Source organism: Mustelus asterias, chromosome 13 (genome assembly GCF_964213995.1).
Source record: "Mustelus asterias chromosome 13, sMusAst1.hap1.1, whole genome shotgun sequence".
NCBI lineage: Eukaryota > Metazoa > Chordata > Chondrichthyes > Carcharhiniformes > Triakidae > Mustelus > Mustelus asterias.
This window is the reverse complement of record NC_135813.1, coordinates 97,515,417-97,537,048: the sequence shown is the minus strand read 5'-3', so window position 1 is coordinate 97,537,048 and position 21,632 is coordinate 97,515,417. Positions and strand designations below refer to the sequence as shown.

The 21,632-nt window shown below is 47.3% G+C and overlaps 1 protein-coding gene across 1 annotated transcript in view; it reads left to right on the top strand.

The window, feature by feature from the left end:
* LOC144502304 (2'-5'-oligoadenylate synthase 2-like) overlaps positions 1 to 21,632 on the top strand; it is a 44,877-nt gene that overhangs the window by 2,067 nt on the left and 21,178 nt on the right. Inside the window, exons 2-8 of the mRNA XM_078226115.1 lie at positions 1,865 to 2,162; positions 3,324 to 3,499; positions 5,429 to 5,679; positions 7,877 to 8,009; positions 10,703 to 11,173; positions 11,751 to 11,864; positions 16,108 to 16,260. Of these exons, the coding sequence (XP_078082241.1) occupies positions 1,865 to 2,162; positions 3,324 to 3,499; positions 5,429 to 5,679; positions 7,877 to 8,009; positions 10,703 to 11,173; positions 11,751 to 11,864; positions 16,108 to 16,260 (1,596 nt within the window). The remainder of the gene's footprint in view (positions 1 to 1,864; positions 2,163 to 3,323; positions 3,500 to 5,428; positions 5,680 to 7,876; positions 8,010 to 10,702; positions 11,174 to 11,750; positions 11,865 to 16,107; positions 16,261 to 21,632) is intronic.

Sequence of the window (21,632 nt, the reverse complement as noted above, 5' to 3'; positions counted from 1 at the left end):
CACACCCCTCGCCCCCACACACACCCCTCGCCCCCACACACACACTCACACCCCCACACACACACTCACCCCTCACACACACACACTCACCCCCACACACACACACACACACTCACCCCTCACACACACACTCACCCACACACACACCCCTCGCCCCCACACACACCCCTCGCCCCCACACACACACTCACACCCCCACACACACACTCACCCCTCACACACCCCTCACACACACACACTCACCCCCACACACACACACACACTCACCCCTCACACACACACTCACCCCTCACACACACACTCACCCCTCACACACACACTCACCCCTCACACACACACTCACCCCTCACACACTCACCCCCCCACACACACACTCACCCCCCCACACACACACTCACCCCCCCACACACACACTCACCCCCCCACACACACACTCACCCTCCCACACACACACTCACCCCCCCACACACACACTCACCCCCCCACACACACACTCACCCCCCCACACACACACTCACCCCCCCACACACACACTCACCCCCCCACACACACACTCACTCCCCCACACACACACTCACTCCCCCACACACACACTCACCCCCCCCACACACACACTCACCCCCCCACACACACACTCACCCCCCCACACACACACTCACCCCCCCACACACACACTCACCCCCCCACACACACACTCACCCCCCCACACACACACTCACCCCCCCACACACACACTCACCCCCCCACACACACACTCACCCCCCCACACACACACTCACCCCCCCACACACACACTCACCCCCCCACACACTCACCCCCCCACACACACACTCACCCCCCCACACACACACTCACCCCCCCACACACACACTCACCCCCCCCACACACACACTCACCCCCCCACACACACACTCACCCCCCCACACACACACTCACCCCCCCACACACACACTCACCCCCCCACACACACACTCACCCCCCCACACACACACTCACCCCCCCACACACACACTCACCCCCCCACACACACATTCACCCCTCCACACACACACTCACCCCCCCACACACACACTCCCCCCCACACACACTCACCCCCCCACACACACACTCACCCCCCCCACACACACCCCCCCACACACACTCACCCCCACACACACACACTCACCCCCCCACACACACACTCACGCCTCACACACTCACGCCTCACACACACTCACCCCCACACACACACACTCTCGCCTCACACACACACACTCACGCCTCACACACACACACTCACGCCTCACACACACACACTCACGCCTCACACACACACACTCACGCCTCACACACACACTCACCCCTCACACACACACTCACCCCTCACACACACACTCACCCCTCACACACACACACTCACCCCTCACACACACACACTCACCCCTCACACACACACACTCACCCCTCACACACACACACACTCACCCCTCACACACACACACTCACCCCTCACACACACACACTCACCCCTCACACACACTCACCCCTCACACTCACACACACACTCACCCCTCACACACACACACACACTCACCCCTCACACACACACACACACACTCACCCCTCACTCTCTCTCTGTGTCACACTCACACACACGAATTCCGAAGCATGGTTAATGAGTGGGCTTGTGGATCTCGGACTCATCATAAGTCAGCACCTTCACAAAAAGGGGTCAAGAGGGTACAAAATGAGAAGGAAATGGCTGCAAGAAAGAGACAGAAGCCGGGATACAGAGATTTGGTTTCAATGACTCTTCAATATTTCTGAAATGGTCACCGGTCACTGGAATCATCACAACTGTTAGTTTCTTCTTCTTGCTCCTCAGGGAGGGTCATCAGGCAAAGGGACAGCTTTAAGAAACGGTTCCGATGCGGATCTGGTTGTCTTCCTCAACTGTTTCCTGAGTTTCCAGGAGCTGAGAAGCAACAGGTGTGAGATTCTGAAAGAAATTCAGAAAGTGTTGACAGAGTGTGCAAGAAGCATCGCTTTTGACATCAGTGATGTCACTATCAATATTCCACCGAACGACACCCCACCCAAATCCCTCAACTTTTCAATCCAATCAAGAAAGAAACGTTCGGACAGAGTGGATTTCGATATTTTGCCAAGCTTTGACGCAATAGGTAAGAACTAAATCACTAAAGCTCAAGTTCAATTTTAAATCTATGTGAGCCTCTGCTACTCATCAAGTGGGTGTTATTGTCTCTCCTTTGCCACGTATCCTATTCTTAGTTAAGATGATACAGTCATTGAGATCCATATTTAGTTATTAGAGTTATCGTTGTTGAGGGAGAGTATTTTCAAAGTGTTTTCTGAGTGGATCAGATCGCAACAGCCAGTCACAGACACTGAGGAGTTTATGATTGACAATATTTTAGCACTGGCATTAACACAGTTTGGTAATAAGATGATGTTGTCAGAAAGGTTAGTATACATAGAGGTTTACAGCATGGAAACAGACCCTTCGGCCCAACTTGTCCATGCTGCACAGTTTTTACCACTAAGCGAATCCCAATTGTCCAGAGATTATGATCTGAAATTGTTGAACTTGATGTTGAGTCCAGAAGGCTGTCTGGGGACTGATCGAAAGATGAGATGAGATGTTCCTCAAACACACATTGAGCTTCACTGGAACAATGGTCAAGGTCAGGGTAGAGGTCAGAGTGGGCGCATGGCGGGGAATGTCAGGTGAGGGCAAACTTGGAGCTATCTTGCAGACTGATGGGAGGTGATTTGGCCTCTCCAATGTGAAGGAGACCATAACATGAGCAGTGAATACAGTAAAGGACATAGTATTTCACCTGGAAGGAATCTTTGAGGCTTTCGACAGTGAGAAGGGAAGAAGTAAAAGGCCAGGAATTGTATCTCCTGTGCTTGCATGGAAAGGTGCTGTGGGAAAGGGAGGGAGCTGTTGAGGGAGTGGAATGGACCAGGGTGTCACAGATGAATCGGTCCTTTTCAAATGCTGTACAAAGAGAAGGGAAGATGCCTTTTGGTAATGGCATCACGCTGAAGGTGGTGAGAATGATGGAGGATAATCCATCGAATAGAAACGCTGGTGGGGTAGAAAGTGAAGACCGATGGAACCCTATTATAGCTCTGGAGGGGAGAGGAAGGGGTCGGAGCAGTCTGTGAAATGGAACAGATCTGACAGAACAGCCATAAAATGTAAGCAGGTGAATGGATTATTTAGCCAAAGAGTAGGCGAGCTCATACACTGCTCACTTGTGATAACCACAAATGGTGCATTTTCTGTTGCTCATTAATCATTTCATTCCTTGCAGAGGGACCAGGCAATGCACATGGAGCCCATCTCAAGCTAATCCAGTTAGTAAACGAAAATAAAGCTGAATGTGGAGAATTTTCTGCCTGTTTTACTGAGCTTCAGAGGAACTTTGTGAAGGAGTGTAAACCAAAACTGAAAGACTTGATTCGCCTGCTGAAATATTGGTACAAACAGGTGAGTGACTGGGGAGCATGGCAACTGTTAATGCTTGGAGGACATGGGAGGATTGTAATTGAAATAAATTTAAAAATAGCTTCCCTCCCTGTCTCAATGTCCACCCACTCCAATGACAAACACTCCGCAGATTAATCTGGGATTCCCCCTTATTAAAAACCAGTGTCTGGAATGGTACACTCTTTGGAGAAGTGTCAGTTTCTGCTGTTTCTCCGGGATCTCCACTTGTCTTTGCTGAGGTTACAACAGGAGGTTGTCAGAACCAATAGAAAGTCAGGGTCAATATTTAGAATAATTAGAGGTCTGTGCTGCCCTTCGGCCACCATCTGCCTTTGGTTGAAGTTGTTGGAATGAATTTGGAGGAAGGGGAGAGTTCCTGTACACCTTCTGGTTTAGGCCGAAAATATATAAAATCAGCTCTTAATTTTCAAAGGAATTAAAGAGCAAATTCCCAAAACCCATGCTCTGTGGAGGAGCTGAATTCAAAGGAAGAACAGATCAGACATGGATCCTCGAACCCTCAACCTGCAACTACTTCCAGTCAGGCCAAATATCAAGGATTTTACCCGGAAATCTTTTAGTCCTTCAACATTGTGCCTTGCAGTGGCAAGTTTGAACAGCCTTCTCCTATTCATGCAGTTTCTATCTAAATATTGTTTTAAATATTTTATGTGTAGAAAGGACCTCCTCTCGGTGGCGTTCCCAGCTTTCCTGCTGCTTCCAGCACACTCTCATTCACCCCCCCGCCCCCGCCCCCAGTCCTCTCCCTATCTGATAAGTTTAGTTTATTTATTAGTGCCACAAGTAGGCTTACATTAACACTGCAATGAAGTTATTGTGAAAACCCCCTAGTCGCCACTCTCCTGCACCTGTTCGAGTACATTGAGGGAGAATTTAGCATGGCCAGTGCACCCTTTTGTGGGAGGAAACCGGAGCACCCGGAGGAAACCCACGCAGACACAGGGCGAACGTGCAGACTCTGCGCAGACAGTGACTCAAGCTGGGAATCAAACCCGGGTCCCTGGTGCAGTGAGGCAGCAGTGCTAACCACTGTGCCACTGTGCTGCCCAATAGTCATAGCCCAAACGATGGTCATTCCTGGGGAGGAAGCTTGGTCCCCGTGGGATCTGTAACTGCAGTTTTATACCCAATAGGAGACCGTAACCTTCCAGCAATTTTCTAATAAGGGCCAGGGTCCAATTTCAGGTGAGTGTCTGGTTTCAGCACACTGTCAGTACACCATCCCAGGACAGCGCATGGACCAAAACAAATTTCTTCCCCCATAACTTTCAGGTCAGGTATTCAATCAAAGCCCTCTCAGGGTGAGCCTAAAATATCCCGTAAGATGATTCGAGGAAGAATAGGTTGTTCTGCTGGACAAGTTTTAACCTCAACCAACATGATGTAAAACAGAAAACCTAGCCATTGAACTCATTGTTGATTGTGGGATCTTGCTGTGTGGAAATTGGTTGCTGCATTGCAACTTTAAAATACCTCATCACTGGGAAGCACTTTCAGCAATGTTGAGGTTGTGAAAGATGCCCCGTATCTAAGCAGCAAGTCCTTGCTGCTTCCCTTTGAACCCTGACTCCAACACACCATCATGTAGGTTCATGTCTACAGGTTGCACATGGACAGTGTGTGTGCTCAGCTTCATGAAGGAATACTGAACAGAAATGAGGTGTCATCCAATGGACAGAGAAAAGGATGAAACAAGGCCACTCTGGGCAGATCCTCCAGATTTCCTGGTGGGCGCTAAGATGGCAGCTTTGGTCTGGGTCTAACTCCGGCCAATCCGATCAGGAAAGTTGTGTGGTCTTGGAAGAATAATAGAAATAAATGGAAGCAAAAATATAGGATGGGATGGAAGGAGGACTGAATACTTTTAATACTCAATGTCTATTTATATTTATCAACCATTTATTCTAGTATGTCAAGCCACGAAAATCTGAGCTGAGCCCTGGTGAACGCCTGCCTGCTAAGTATGCAGTGGAGTTGCTGACTATCTATGCCTGGGAGCAAGGCAATGGGCAGGAGAGATTCAACACAGCTGAAGGGTTCCGCACAGTCCTTGAATTGATCTGCAAATATCAGGAGCTGCGCATCTACTGGACCAAATACTATGATGTCAACAATAGAGTCATTGCAGACTTCCTAATGGAGAAACTCCGTGGCAACAGGTAAGCTTCAGCCACACTGCAACTAAACCAATTAGAGCAATTCCACTTCTTTGAACAGCAATGGTAAAGCATGGGGGTGGGGGGGGGGGGGGGGGGGGCGTTCAGAGTTTTTACAGTCCAGCTCACTTGGTCTTTAATATCGGTCCTTAACTTTGATACTATGGTGAAATGTTGGATGCATTATTTGAATGTGATGGATATGCAGCTGGATGTTAGGATTGAGAATTGACACTGGTTATTTGTGAAAAGATCAGCCATGATCTTATTGAATGGCGGAGCAGGCTCGAGGGGCCAGATGGGCTACTCCTGCTCATAGTTCTTATGTTTATGTTCTTAAAATGTGTCTATGAGGCAACAGTTCTGACAATGCTACATTCTCATCTGAGACTGTACTTAGCTACCATTAAAAATTCCACTCTGGCTCCTTCGCCAACTAATTATTAAGGTGTGAAATATTTACCCTCATTTACAAGCCTCATCATCATTTCATCTGGTTTCCCTATCCTGCCTCTGCACCTTTCTTCAGTCTCTGTTCCACTCATGCCCGCCACCTCCTATTGTAAGTTATTAGCCAATCAGTAGCAAGGCTTTACATCATCTTGCTGCCACATTATGGAAGTCTTCATAAACATCTTCAGCTCACGATGTCTTTTCCCATTTTCAAACTGCCTGAAAACCTTTGGTTAGCTGCTCCGATTCTACGACAGGTCAACATCTGTTTCTTCCCCATGCATCTTGAGATATTTACAATATTTAAAATTCTGTGTGTTAGAACCACAGATGGCTTAAGTAATTTATGTTTGCATTGTGGGTATTAGGAACAAGGTGTAAGTTTAAACCTAATTTGTGTTTCTGCATTTGTGCCCTAAGGGTCAAAATTCCAGTTTAGCCCCATGTTAAAATAGGTGGGTGCAAGCCTGTGAGCTTTAGTTTCACTTTAAACATTGCCTGCACTGTAATAAGGTGTAAAACAATTAAAGGGTTAAAAAAAAACTAAGCTGTTGCCTCACAGCCAGAGGCTCAGACTGAAAAGCAGAAGCACTTGAGTTGTCAGTTTGAACCAGGCAACCCAGAGGCAAGTAGCATTCCACAAACTGTCAGTGCAGGCAGGACAATGCAGAGGAACAGAAAACAAGTCCCAGAAACTAAAGGAGAAAGTCCCAGAAACCAGGGAATTTCCCAGGAAGACAATTGAGTCAGAGGAACAAAGAGTAGGAATCTGGACAAGTCCTGTTCGGTGAAGTTAAAGCAAAGAGCAGGGAAAGGGCTCGGAATTAAAAAGACAACTGCCTGAAGCAGACTTAAAGTTGGCTACCAAGAAACGAGGCACCTATGGTGATCCTAAGGTTGGTGATGTCTTAATCCAGCCTGTGAACATAAGAACATAAGAACAGGAGTAGGCCATCTAGCCCCTCGAGCCTGCCCCACCATTCAATAAGATAATGGCTGATCTGAAGTGGATCAGTTCCACTTACCCGCCTGATCCCTATAACCTCTAATTCCCTTACCGATCAGGAATCCATCTATCCGTGATTTAAACACATTCAGCGAGGTAGCCTCCACCACTTCAGTGGGCAGAGAATTCCAGAGATTCACCACCCTCTGAGAGAAGAAGTTCCTCCTCAACTCTGTCCTAAACCGACCCCCCTTTATTTTGAGGCTGTGCCCTCTAGTTCTAGCTTCCTTTCTAAGTAGAAAGTGAAGCAGTGGTGTTCTGTTGGCATGGCTGAGCACTGAGAGACTATGTGGAAGCTTGAATGCACAGGGTGTTCCAGGACAGAGGAATACTGAAATCAACGGTTGAAATCCGAGATGTGGATCCTTGGTGAAGGCAACAGAGAGAAAGCGTTGTTTGGGGAAAGATTTGAATGGTGATGAGGTTTAAAATATTTACCCTCATCACAAATATAGTATGTCAAGGTAAAGTCACCATAGTCTCAGATGGCCATAGGCTGCTCTTGCCTTTGAGGGGAAGAGCTGACTGGTGGTGATTTAACCTGAGGATCACCACACCTCAGGCGAGGGACAAGGTTGAGAAGGTTCATGAATCACTTCAGCAGGTACGGGAATTGAACCCGTGCAGTTGGCGACACTCCGCATCACAAGCGGCCATCCAGTCAACTGAGCTAAACCCACCCCTGTAAGTGAGTCCTGGCCTATGGTTAATTATTGTTTTTGGAACGGTTTTATTTTTCAGGCCAATAATTCTTGACCCAGCTGATCCAACAGGAAACGTGGCTATGCCTTCTGTGTGGCGTGTGATGGTGGATGAGGCCAGCAAGTGTCTGAGAATGCCATGTGTCTCTGGAGTTCAAGCATGGGCCGTCCAGGTAAAACTGTTTTAATAAACAATAAAGTTTTGATACAAGGAAACGCAGATTGTAGGATTTGTGAAGACTCTGTTGTTAAATCTGGGAGTTCCAGCTATCAAGAGTACACGGCAACTTCAGGTTCAGGAGCAGGATTTGAACTCAGCTCTCTGAGGTCAAAGACCAAGGGTAGGATATTCCAGTCCGTCCCACCCCAGGATCGGAAATCCCTGCCCGAGGGCAACAGACCTTTTGCCTGTCTGTCCAAGTCTCCTTCCCACCCATGAGGATTCCCACGGCAAGATATCTGGAGATTCGCTCCAATCAGAAACTCCCCAGGTTCCGTTCTCAGTCTGTTCTGAGTTAGCTGATGTCAGCTGAATGTGGGGAGTGCTATAATTGGCCTCAACACCCTTGCACTGGAGCTACAGAAAGAATCAGCTGGAATTTCCACTGATCATATATTGTACGTGTGCACACACCAGATATACAGGATCCCACTTAGTCGAATGGTTGAACAAATCTGACTGTCTGGGCTGGGCTTGTCCAAGTGCTGCGCCAGATTTCATGTGGTGGGGGGGCGGGGGGGGGGGGGGGGGGGGGGTGGTTGACTGAGCACAATTGTGGGGCAAAGCATGGCCGGGGAAGGGGGGGGGGGGAGGGAAGAGTGGGGCTGGGGGGTGCCAGGGGTTGGAGGAGAAGGGGGGGTCAGGAGAGAGTGGGGGCGTAAGAGGGGGTTGGGGCAGAGTGGGTGGCGAACAGGATCTGGGTACAGGAGGTGGGGGGAGGGGTGGGGGTTGGTGGCAGAGCAGGGCCCAGGAGTGAGCGCTGGGTCCAGGGGAGTTAGGAGAATGGGACCAGAAGCGAATGTGGAATCTGGAGCACGAGCACGAGCCAGATCCAGAGTTGCAGTGGTGTCCAGAGCGAGAGCAGAGCCCAGGAGAGTCAGAATAAGAGCGGCCTGTAGGGAAGACGTAGGGAGAAAGCAGGATCCAGAGCAAGAATGGGGTCCACTGGAATGTGAGAGAGTGAGTGGGAAAGCGAGTGAGTGCGTTTGTGTGTGAGAAAGAGAGTGTGTGCATGAGAGAGTCAGAGAGAAAGTATGCACGTGTGTGAGGGGGAGCGATGTGCATAGAGAGGGGGGAGGGTGTGCATTAGAGAGAGGGGGGGAGGGTGTGCATTAGAGAGGGGGAGGGTGTGCGTGCATTAGAGAGAGGGGGGGAGGTGCATTAGAGAGAAGGGGGGGAGGGTGTGCATTAGAGAGAGGGGGAGGGTGTGCGTGCATTAGAGGGGGGGGAGGTGCATTAGAGAGAGTGGGGGAGGTGCATTAGAGAGAGGGGGGGAGGGTGTGCATTAGAGAGAGGGGGAGGGTGTGCGTGCATTAGAGGGGGGGGAGGTGCATTAGAGAGAGGGGGGGAGGGTGTGCGTGCATTCGAGAGAGGGCGGGAGGGTGTGCATTAGAGAGGGGGGGGAGGGTGTCCATTAGAGGGGGGTGAGGGTGTGCATTAGAGAGGGGGGTGAGGGTGTGCATTAGAGAGAGGGGGGAGGGTGTGCGTGCATTAGAGAGGGGGGGGGAGGGGGTGCATTAGAGAGGGGGGGAGGGTGTGCATTAGAGAGGGGGGGAGGGTGTGCATTAGAGAGGCGGGGGAGGGTGTGCATTAGAGGGGGGGAGAGGGTGTGCGTGCATTAGAGAGAGGGGGGGAGGGTATGCATTAGAGAGAGGGGGGGCAGGGTGTGCATAGAGAGAGGTGGGGGAGGGTGTGCATTAGAGAGAGGGGGCAGGGTGTGCATTAGAGAGAGGGGGAAGGGTATGCATTAGAGAGAGGGGGGGAGGGTGTGCATTAGAGAGGGGGGAAGGGTATGCATTAGAGAGAGGGGGGAGGGTGTGCATTAGAGAGGGGGGGGGGAGGGTGTGCATTAGAGAGGGGGGAAGGGTGTGCATTAGAGAGAGAGAGGGGGAGGGTGTGCAGAGAGAGAGAGAGGAGGGGGAGTGTGTGCATAGAGAGAGGGGGGGAGGGTGTGCATAGAGACAGAAAGAGAGGGAAAGCGTGCATAGAGAGAGGGAAGTAGTGCATAGAGAGAGAGGGGGCGGAGGTGCATGGAGAGAGAGAAGGGGGAGGGTCTGCACAGAGAGAGAGAGAGGGGGAGGGTGTGCATAGAGAGAGAGGGGGAGGGTGAGCATAGGTCTGGCTCTCAATAGGCATTCTCAGCCACTATCACAATGGATGAGGGTGAGTGAATGAGCACCCTGAGAATTGGAGTAAGCTGGACTCAAACTCTTACCCTCCCACACTCGAATGGACAATCTTATTTATCACTAATTTTTAAATGATCAATTTATTGCTTTGACTTTTTTTTTCTGAGCAAGTTGGTTCTTTCACGCCTGAACTGTTTTTGTTTTGAAACTCATGTTCAATGTTGTGTCAAACATTATTTATCCAAAATTTGCTCATTAGCCCCCGAGTGAGAAAAAAATTGAATTGTAGTTTTGCACAAAAAGGTCAGATAAACCTGGTCAAAGCCCAGACAAGAAGAGTGGCCACTTGTGTAAGATACTGGAATATAGTCATCAACCCCGCCAGAATCAGTCAGGAGGGACAGGAAGAACCACAGGTAGATGTAGTTATTGGAGTACTGACTAAAAAAGAGACAACTGTCTCCATTTCCCAAAAAAAGCATAATGTTTCTATTTATTTTTTAAAAACTTGTCTTAGCCAATGAAAAATACTGAAATCACGGTGTTTCAATTGGATGGATCCTCGTTAAGCCTGAAACTTAACATCAGCGACAAGATCTCAATGATCAAGCAGCAAGTCCAGCAACAATGGAAGATTCCAGCTCCCCAGCAACGCCTGATCTTTAATGAAACCATTCTGGCTGACAACAAATCCTTGTTGGATTCCGGAATATTCTTTGATGCAAAGCTCCAGCTACTCACAACAAAATTAACGGAGATATTCGTCAGGAATACAGATGGACGTCTCAAGACAATTAACGTGACCCCAAATGAGACAGTTTCCAGCCTGAAAAATAAAATTGAATCTCTGCTGCGCATTTCATCACAACAGTATTACCTAAACTTTGAATCGAAGACACTAGAAGACGGCCGTACGTTGGAAAGCTACGGCATTAAGCAACATTCCACCATCAACATCAACTTGCGTCTCCGTGGGGGCAAAGAGATTTGAAAATCAGCAGCAATGACTATTGAATGAATTGTGCCGTGACATGGAACTGGATTGTTTAATTCTATACACTGCAAATTAATCCTTTCCAATGATCGGCCTGCACCTGAAAATATCTCAATTTAAATAAAAATTGTGTGCACTTTTGAAAAAAGTTAAAAACTGAAAGTGAATATGAGTTTCTTTTAACTATTAGTCATTGAAGAAAAGGCAATTAACTAAATAACAATTATTTAAATGTATTTTACACTATGTGTTGGCAGGAGTGAATAAATACAGCTTCTTTAAAGTAGGATAGATTATTTGACTGAATTTGTTCAGAGATCATTCATTAATTTGCTGTAATTAACTATTATGAATATTTTAAGATTGCTTAAATATTAAGAAGCAGTAGTAGATTGTTAAGTATTTTGTATGTATTGCAATAACCACAGCATCATTGGCTCATACAGCACAGAAGGAGGCCATTAGACCATCGTGTTTGTGTTGGGTATTTGAAAGAGAAATCCAATTATTCAAATTTCCACCTTTTCAAGCACATACCCTGTTTTCCTTTGACAATTACTATTTGTGGAAGGGAATTCTGAGTTCGCGAGCAGAGCCACAGGCAGTTGTTTATTTTTTAGTAACAGCTGGGAAGGAAAGAACTCAGATTACTTTCACCGAACGAGATAACGTTAACAGTTTGCTCGTATGTGAATGCTAAACACTATTAAAATGAATAAGAGATGATTTTAATGTTAAGAATCTATATTTCTAAATTTTATATAATATATTAAATTTAATTCAAATATATTTGTTCGCTTCAGTCAAAATGCGAGCACTGCAGAGACAATGGAAGTTTAAGAGTTCAACAGCGAAATTAATTTAGTCAGCAGAAATACAATGTAGTGTCAAGTTTGGGACAGATACTGAAACATTTAGTAGCTGAAGGTAAAAGGCCCTATTGTCCAAGACATAGAAAGTGTAATTTCTCGGGCCTAGAACTGACACTACCAGTTTGTTTTGGCAATATGCCAGTGGGAAGATATTTGGGTGGCTTAGAGACATAGCAATGAGAAAGTGAGCCATGCCAGGGGGAGGAAATCTGGTTTTTGGATTGGCAAATGAAAGATCTTTAAGTCAAGTAGTACATCGCAATTGGCTGAGGTAATCTCTCATGTCTTGGACTGACATGTTAACGTGAAATGAAATCAAGTCTAAGCAAATTAGAAGGAGTATCTTAAATATCAGAAGGTATAATTGTATTGAATTTTGGCTCAGTGCCTCAGATCTTTGGAGAGGTTTTTAGCACTGACTCAGAGCTATTTGACCATCTGCAGGCCTCCCACAGCCGGAGGTTAATGTCTTGTCTTGTTTATCTGGAAAATGATATTTCATGTTTTTAATAAATTTTAATTACATCTTGAGATAAGATCGTGTCTTGCAAATTTAATTATTTAGTTTTCTTAAGTGTTTAGGAGAAATGGGGGCGGCATGGTGGCACTGTGGTTAGCACTGCTGTCTCACAGCGCCAGGGGCCTGGCTTGGGTCACTGTCTGTGTGGAGTTTGCACGTTTTCCCTGTGTCTGCGTGGGCTTCCTCCGGGTGCTCCGGTTTCCTCCCACAATCTGAAAGACCTGCTGGTTAGGTGCATTGACCCGAACAGGTGCCAGAGTGTGGCGACTAGGGGAATTTCACAGTAACTTCATTGTGGTGTTAATGTAAGCCTTGTGACTAATAATAAATAAACTTTAAAACTTTTAACTTCAACTTTATCAGGCCACTGATAAGAAACCCCCACTACCCCGTTGAATCTGTTTCCACAATGTAACAGTAGATTAATTTTCTAACGCTGCACAATAAAGATAGGGAATCAATCAATCTGGGGCATAACTTGCTCATGGATAAAATTTACCTATAGATTTCCAGATAATATTTAGTGAACATTACACTCACATCTGTAAAGGCAGTTCTGATAGCTCTCTGCCATATCTTGTTGGATTTCATGTAAGGGGCTTCACCCACTGGCCAGACAATCACTCTCTCACCTTTAATCTTTAAACAAAAAGCAAAATACTGTACCTGCTGAAAAAGTGCAGAAAATGCTGGAAACACACGACCGGTCAGGTAACATCTGTGGAACTAAACGTTGATGGTTGTTTTTGACTGTTCTAAGAAGAATAACAGCTGTGACCAAAGAACAAAGAACAGTACAGCACAGGAAACAGGCCCTTCGGCCCTCCAAGCCTGTGCCGCTCCTTGGTCCAACTAGACCAATCGTTTGTATCCCTCCATTCCCAGGCTGCTCATGTGACTATCCAGGTAAGTCTTAAATGATGCCAGCGTGCCTGCCTCCACCACCCTACTTGGCAGCGCATTCCAGGCCCCCACCACCCTCTGCGTAAAAAACATCCCTCTAATATCTGAGTTATACTTCGCCCCTCTCACCTTGAGCCCGTGACCCCTCGTGAACGTCACTTCTGATCTGGGAAAAAGCTTCCCACCGTTCACCCTATCTATCCCCTTCATAATCCTGTACACCTCTATTAGATCTCCCCTCATTCTCCATCTTTCCAGGGAGAACAACCCCAGTTTACCCAATCTCTCCTCATAGCTAAGACCCTCCATACCAGGCAACATCCTGGTAAACCTTCTCTGCACTCTCTCTAACGCCTCCGCGTCCTTCTGGTAGTGCGGCGACCAGAACTGGACGCAGTACTCCAAATGTGGCCTAACCAGCGTTCTATACAGCTGCATCATCAGACTCCAGCTTTTATACTCTATACCCCGTCCTATAAAGGCAAGCATACCATATGCCTTCTTCACCACCTTCTCCACCTGTGTTGCCACCTTCAAGGATTTGTGGACTTGCACACCTAGGTCCCTCTGTGTTTCTATACTCCTGATGGCTCTGCCATTTATTGTATAACTCCTCCCTACATTATTTCTTCCAAAATGCATCACTTCGCACCTCGCAAGAGCAATCTTTACCAAGGACAGGGCACGGGGAAGGGAAAGAGAAAGAGTCACAGGAAAAGAAACAGAACAGTAAAAAAGGAGTTCGTCAAATGGCAGAATGGTATCAGGAAGAGATTACAGGTGGCGCAACAGAACATATAAAAGACAGGTGTGGAAAACGTTCTTTTTATTCATTGACAGGAAGTGGGGGTCAGTGACTAACTCGGTTTCTCTCTGCACAGATGCTGCCTGACCTGCTGGGCATTGTCAGCATTTTCTATTTTTAATGTCACATTTCCAGCATCTGCAGTATTTTGCTCTTGAGGAGAGGTGTGGACAGCGCGTTGAATAGTTCCAAAAAAAATGTGAGGACGGGCCAGGTAGAAAGGGAAGCACAAAACAATCATAAAGAACGGATTTTGGATTGTGTATATTGTATTGATCTAGCGTGGCCTGTTTCTGATCTTTTGGGCAAGAGATTCTGGGACAACTTTTTCACACTGATAGCTGGTGATGCACTGGAACTCGTTGAGCCGGATGGTGAAAGCAGACACGATCAGTGATTTTAAAAGCAAATTGGATCAGCAGTTGAGGGAAATACACTTGGAGCAATACAGGGATAACATGGGAACTGACTGGACTACTTTACAGAGAGCCAGCATTGACTAGATGGGCTGAGTGATCTCCTTGTTGGTAATGATCCTCAAATCTATATTTAATATTGCTGCCCAGTTACAAGAGTGGGATTTGTACTTGGCTATGATTTGGAAGGTGTGTATATATTGCTTGCATTAATTTGTCACCAGTTTCATTGTCTGTATAATCTTTTGTAGGAACTGATCTTGTTGAAATTTCATTAAAACCTGCAAATCTGCACAATGTCTTTGTGAGGTTTACATTTTCACAGAAAGCTGCCCTCACATGGGGAGGGGTAGCTCGGGCTGGACATGGGGTGGGGAGCCACGGAGGCCGGCAATTGGTGGGGGGAAGGGACAGCGGTTGAGAAGCTGGTGATTGGGCGGGGGGTGGGGGAGGCCTGGGTAGCAATGGAATCGCTGGTGATCGGGAGGCCGGTGTGGGGGGGGGGGGGTTGCCAGTGTGCACGTGCTGATCCTCCCATTGACAGATCAGAGCGTGCACAGTAGCCCGTTCAGTGCGCCGGTGCCAGCCTGTTGGGCAGGAATTTGTCCCATCCCCCCACCAGCGTGACTCCCCATGGCGCTGTGTGAAGCATAGGGTGCTGGAGATTCATTCGACTAAGTACGCCCAAAAAATGGGCGGGAAAATCTGCAGATCCACCGCATTCAAACCACACCTTCAGAGTTCACTTCCGAGAATCCACATGGTGTCAAAGAAGGTGAATTGACCTGGATCCCAAATACTTTCTGGACTTGCCCTTTTATAAGCTGATCAAAACAGTGGATGGCAAAGAGGATATCAATGCAAGCCCTCTGAAAGTATTCATTCCCTCAACACTAAACTGTGTTGTGAATCTAGAATAGTGCTTCCCAAACTATTTTCCACTTTGAGCTCATTTTAACACTTGAAACTTAATGTGATCCCAGGTATCAACATAAATGAAACAGCAATAATGAATGCATTGAAACATTTAATATTTAATTAGTAATGGGGCAGCATGGTGGCACAGTGGTTAGCACTGCTGCCTCACAGCGCCAGGGACCCAGGTTCGATTCCCGGCTTGGGTCACTGTCTGTGTGGGTTTTGCACGTTCTCCCCATGTCTGCGTGGGTTTCCTCTGGGTGCTCCGGTTTCCTCCCACAGTCCGAAAGACGTGCTAGTTAGCTACATTGGCCATGCTAATTTCTCCCTCAGTGTACCCAAACAGGCGCCTGAGTGTGGCGACTAAGGGATTTTCACAGTAACTTCATTACAGTGTTAACGTAATGCTACTTATGACACTAATAAATAAACTAATCTAGTTAAGTTTGCATCAAGCACTTTGTAAAAATGATATTATTTTATGTACTCACCAGTCCATTGCTTCACCTGTGCTGCTCCAGCTTATTGGCCCTGGCTGGGAAGCAGAGGAAGTGAAGGTTAAGGGTCCTGAGGTGGTTGATGTTGGAGCCCAGGTGGTTCCACAGCACCAGGATGATGGAGTTGGATTCAGCCAGGCTATGGCTCAGGCCATCAGGTTCTTGGGCTTGAGACTCAGGGAATCAGCCAGGGACAGGATTCCTTTGTCTGGAGGGACAGACTGGGAGTTGAACAGGGAAGAGCAGTGTCAGAGGCCAATTGGGTCTTGGTGTAGGCGCTGGCCGCAGTCTCTGAGCAGTTTAGTGTGGGCCTCACACCTGTGGTGTTTCGAGCAAAGTAGCATCACACCCGGCTTCAGGGCTTTATCTTTTGATCTTAATGAAAATGGTGCTCTCAACTTTAAATTTAGGCTCAGTACATGACAAAGTGAGCACAAAGTGAAAGGGAACACATTCACTCATGTTACAGAATCTCTCTTCATTTGACTGCTGTGTCCAGCATGAGGCCATTGCCTTAAAGAGGCAGCAAAACAACTTGAAGAGGAAGAAAAAGAAAAAGACAGACTCTCCAATTCATGATGGAAAGCAATGATGCTGAAATTCTGCTGGGGTTTTCCCAGTCTCTGCTGGGGGATCTGTGGACCGCTGAGTATAAACAATTACCTTCAGCCATTTTGCTGTGGGTGCCATTGGTCTCACCACCAACCTCAAAAATCAGCAAATTTAATCACATAAGGTCATCAGAAATAGGAACAGAAGTAGGCCATTCAGCCCATCAAGCCAGTTCCGTCACTCAGTGAGATAATGGCGAGTCTGATTGTGGTCTCAACACCCCACTTTCCTGCCTGCCCTCCATTACCCCCTTGACTCCCTTCTCAATCAGAGGTTTGTCTTGATGGGATTCTCAGGGAAGGATTTGTGTTAACGTTGGGATTTAGCTGGAAAACAAAAACGGAGTCTCCTTTCGGCCTGGCGGTCATCAATCTGAAACAAAAACAGAAACTGCGGGATAGACACAGCAGGTCTGGCAGCATCTGTGGAGAGAGTCATCCGTCACTTTGTATAGATGGACAGTAGACATCGCTGATGAACAATCAATTTGGTAAAAGGGCCATTATCTGGAGGTTTAATGAGGACTTAAACATAGAATCCCTACCTTCAGCCTATCGAGTCTGTACGACCACAGTCCCACCCAGGCGCTATTCCCATAACAATGCACATTTACCCCACACACTAGGTCAATTCATCATGGCCGATCAACCTAACCCACACATCTTTGGAGTGTGGGAGGAAACCGGAGCACCTGGAGGAAACCCACGCAGACACGGGGAGAACGTGCAACCTCCACACAGACAGTGACCCGAGGCCAGAATTGAGCCCCGGTCCCTGGCGCTGTGAGGCAGCGGTGCCAACCACTGTGACCTCGCTTCAATTTACATCCCCTCGCTAGTTTGCCAGCTGCTGATCTAGAACTTGCTGAGGCTGTTGCACAAATTCCTGACAAGATGCTTCCATGGCACATCTAGTCCTGAAATACATCCTGAACACATTCATCTCAGATTAGCCTGAGCAACGCCAATATCATTCATATAGAAAAAATATCTTCCAGTTCACTGGAACAATTCTCTGTTATCCTTCAACCAATTTTATAACTTTGCTGTCGCAAGCTTCCTTCTATTTTATTTATTGGCCAGTTTCCATGTGACACCCGTCTGTTAGCCCTGAACTGAATTTCTTTAAAATGTCCTCTCTGCTGAGTTCCGAAGCTTCATCCATCTCAATCGCGGGTAACTGCTTTCAGGCAGAAAATATGGACATTATTCGATCTGCCCAATGCAAAATATGAGGCGGCACAGATCCACTGCTGCCTCCGCTTGCAAACAAGATTGGCACTGCTGGGTGTGGGCCGCCCTCTGGCCTTCACAGCAGGGACTGCAGCAGCAACAGACGAGGAAATGTCTGGAAGGAGAGCGGAAACGAAAGTGAAACAGCCAGACGCAATCGCGGGGAATAGAAACTTACTGCATCATCCGCAGGTTGTGTGAACCTTGGTTGTCAGATCCGTCTGAGCAGCGTGAAAGGTGAGTTACTTGCGCTTTGTTTGGGTTCAGTTTGCACCAGTCTGTGAAAGTGTTGTAGGTAAAACTGGTGAACATGTCAAATAATTCCTTCGGCAATACCCTGGACATTGGTGAGTTGTTCACTTTTGTTAAACTAATATATCTGCTGAGGTTTAGTGGCAGTTGCTGGAGTCAGAATGCGCTTCCTCTCCAGGGAGTTGAGTACAGAAATTGAGGCTGACATTCTAATCCAATACTCCCGTGTGGCTCTTTTATTTCATTTATGGGACGTTTTTAAGTCAATTTATGGGGTGCAGTTTGTTTGCAATAAATCCCCAATTATAGATTAAGTCAGGTTCCACAAGACTTAACCACCCAGCAAGAATGAATTCTTTAACTGGTAAATTGTAAAGATTCATTAACCATTGAAAGCTGGACTGGTAACAAGTCAGGAAGATAAAAAGCAAAGGGGGTGATTGTACTGGCTTGTGACACCAATCGATCGGTGTGGTGAACCAATAAGATCAGGCGAGGGGTGAAAATCCAGTTCCGCGCCTGGTTTCTCGCCTCTCACGATGATCGCGGTCCCGTTCTGCCGGCGTAATCAGCCTGGCACCCCTCTGGGAAGGCGCAAGGCTGATTTAAATATTTAGTCGCAAATTTGAATATGATTGCGTCCGAGCTCACTTGCCTTAATGGCCTCACTAGCAACGCTCATGGGTATGGTCCGCACCAACAGGCACCTGACATGATGGTCTTGCTGGTGGCAATTGAAACCCCCCAGGTGTCGGGAGCAGCAGCAGGAAGTGCCCCTTGGGCAGTGCCAGCCTGGAACCCTGGCAATGCCCACCAGGCACTGGGCAGTGCCAAGGGGGGGGGAGGCTAAGGGGTGGGGGTGTGGCCTGAAGGGGGTAGCACCTGAATGTTGCAGACCCATGATGGAGAGAGTGGGGCCATGATAGGGAGCCAGAGGGCAGGGGTGTATTCTGCCCTGGGGTTGGTGATAAGCTGGAGGAGGGGATCGGGGTCAGATATCAGCCGGGAGAGGAGAATCAGGGCAAGCAATCAACCGGGGAGGGGGAAAATCAGGGCCAGCGATCGGCCAGGGCAGCGATCAGCGGGAGGGGAGGGTCAGTGTTCAGCCGGGGTGGCGAAGTGTAGCAATGAAAAAGGGGGGGGGGGCAGCGAGGTCTGGGGGAAGGAGTGGGGGAGTGACATGCCTGCATACAGTGCCCTGGGAGATCACTATCTACAAGATGCACTGCACCAATTCACCAAAGATCCTTCGGAAGCAGCTTCCAAACCCATGACCACTTCCATCTAGAAGGACAGATAAATGGGAACACCACCACCTGCAAGTTCCCCTCCAAGCCACTCACCATCCTGACTTGGAATACTTTGCCATTCCTTAGCAGTCGCTGGGTCAAAATCCTGGAATCCCTCCCTAATGGCATTGTGAGTCAACCCACAGTATGTGGACTGCAGCGATTCAAGATAGCTCACCACCACCTTCTAAAGGGCGACTTGGGATGGGCAATAAATGCTGGCCAACCAGCGACGCCCATGTCTCATGAATGAATTTTTAAAAATTGTCAATAATGAGATGTGAGTTTGTTGTGGCCAATTTACGCACAATCCCTTGACCTTCAGTGCCTTCCTTTAAGCTGTATCTTGTGTTAGCCTAAGTGTCAAACAATAATTAGTTAACTTAACTGTCTGTCAATTTATAATTGACTCCTGACACCTGCGAACATTTCCTGATATCTCAGTGCAAAGACCTGCTGAAGAATGAGACAGCCTGAATATTCACAACCGAACTTCCAGCTGGCCAAGGACACAATAGTGTCGGCCTTTTGGCTAAGATCAAGTGTAGCATGGAGAGAATGCTGCACTTGGTTGAGGTCATTAGGTTACGCTGAGGCTTCATATGTTTCATATGAAGCAATTTTTAAAAGCGGCATCTCGGCCTTTTGGCTAAGATGCAAATGAGCCCAAGTCTTGGAGGAGGAACCTCCCCTTTCTCCAATCAGCTTGGCTCATGTAGATCAGGCCCAGGACAGGGTGGTTTTGGTCTCCCGTCCTGTCTTGTCAGCCTGGATCGGAAATGTCTCAACTTGTTGAGACTCTGAATTGGATTTGATTTGATTGAATTGGAAAAGTATAAAAAAAAACAACAGTGCCGAGAGCCACACCTTATCTTCACAGGCTTTCGAGGAAGGCACCATTTTACTATTCTTATTATTTGTGGTTAGCGTACTTTAAATCCAGTTTTAATTATGTGTAATTACAAAACATTACAAACGGTTTGTGTTACTAGCCTTTCTAATACATCAATTGATTAATTACTTTAATTATCTCAATTATGTTCCTTTATTGGCTGATTTCCAATGACGCAGTAATTGGTTTATGTCTTTAAAATGTCTTCTAGATTAGTTAAAAAATCATGTTAAGTAATATATTGATTCAGACTCCAACAATGGTCATCACACTAAAGTATTGATTTTGAAACTATCAACAACATGGGCAATGTTGGCAAAGGCAGCATTTGTTCTTGAATGTTATTCCTTTTTCAGACTTACAAAACTATCGCTCAGAATGGACAGCATGAGCCCTTCATCCATCTCCTTCCTTGCTCCAAAACCAATTCAAATTGAATCCAATTCATGGTCTCCACAGAAGAAGTTTAACAACACCAGGTTAAAGTCCAACAGGTTTATTTGGTAGCAAAAGCCACACAAGCTTTCGGAGCTCTTAGCCCCTTCTTCAGGTGAGTGGGAATTCTGTTCACAAACAGAGCTTATAAAGACACAGACTCAATTTACATGAATAATGGTTGGAATGCAAATACTTACAACTAATCAAGTCTTTAAGAGACGAAACAATGTGAGTGGAGAGAGCATCAAGACAGGCTAAAAAGATGTGTATTGTCTCCAGACAAGACAGCCAGTGAAACTCTGCAGGTCCACGCAACTGTGGGAGTTACAAATAGTGTGACATGAACCCAATATCCCGGTTGAGGCCGTCCTCGTGTGTGCGGAACTTGGCTATCAGTTTCTGCTCAGCGACTCTGCGCTGTCGTGTGTCGCGAAGGCCGCCTTGGAGAACGCTTACCCGAATATCAGAGGCCGAATGCCCGTGACCGCTGAAGTGCTCCCCAACAGGAAGAGAACAGTCTTGCCTGGTGATTGTCGAGCGGTGTTCATTCATCCGTTGTCGCAGCGTCTGCATAGTTTCCCCAATGTACCATGCCTTGGGACATCCTTTCTTGCAGCGTATCAGGTAGACAACGTTGGCCGAATTGCAAGAGTATGTACCGTGTACCTGGTGGATGGTGTTCTCACGTGAGATGATGGCATCTGTGTCGATGTTCATGTCACACTATTTGTAACTCCCACAGTTGCGTGGACCTGCAGAGTTTCACTGGCTGTCTTGTCTGGAGACAATACACATCTTTTTAGCCTG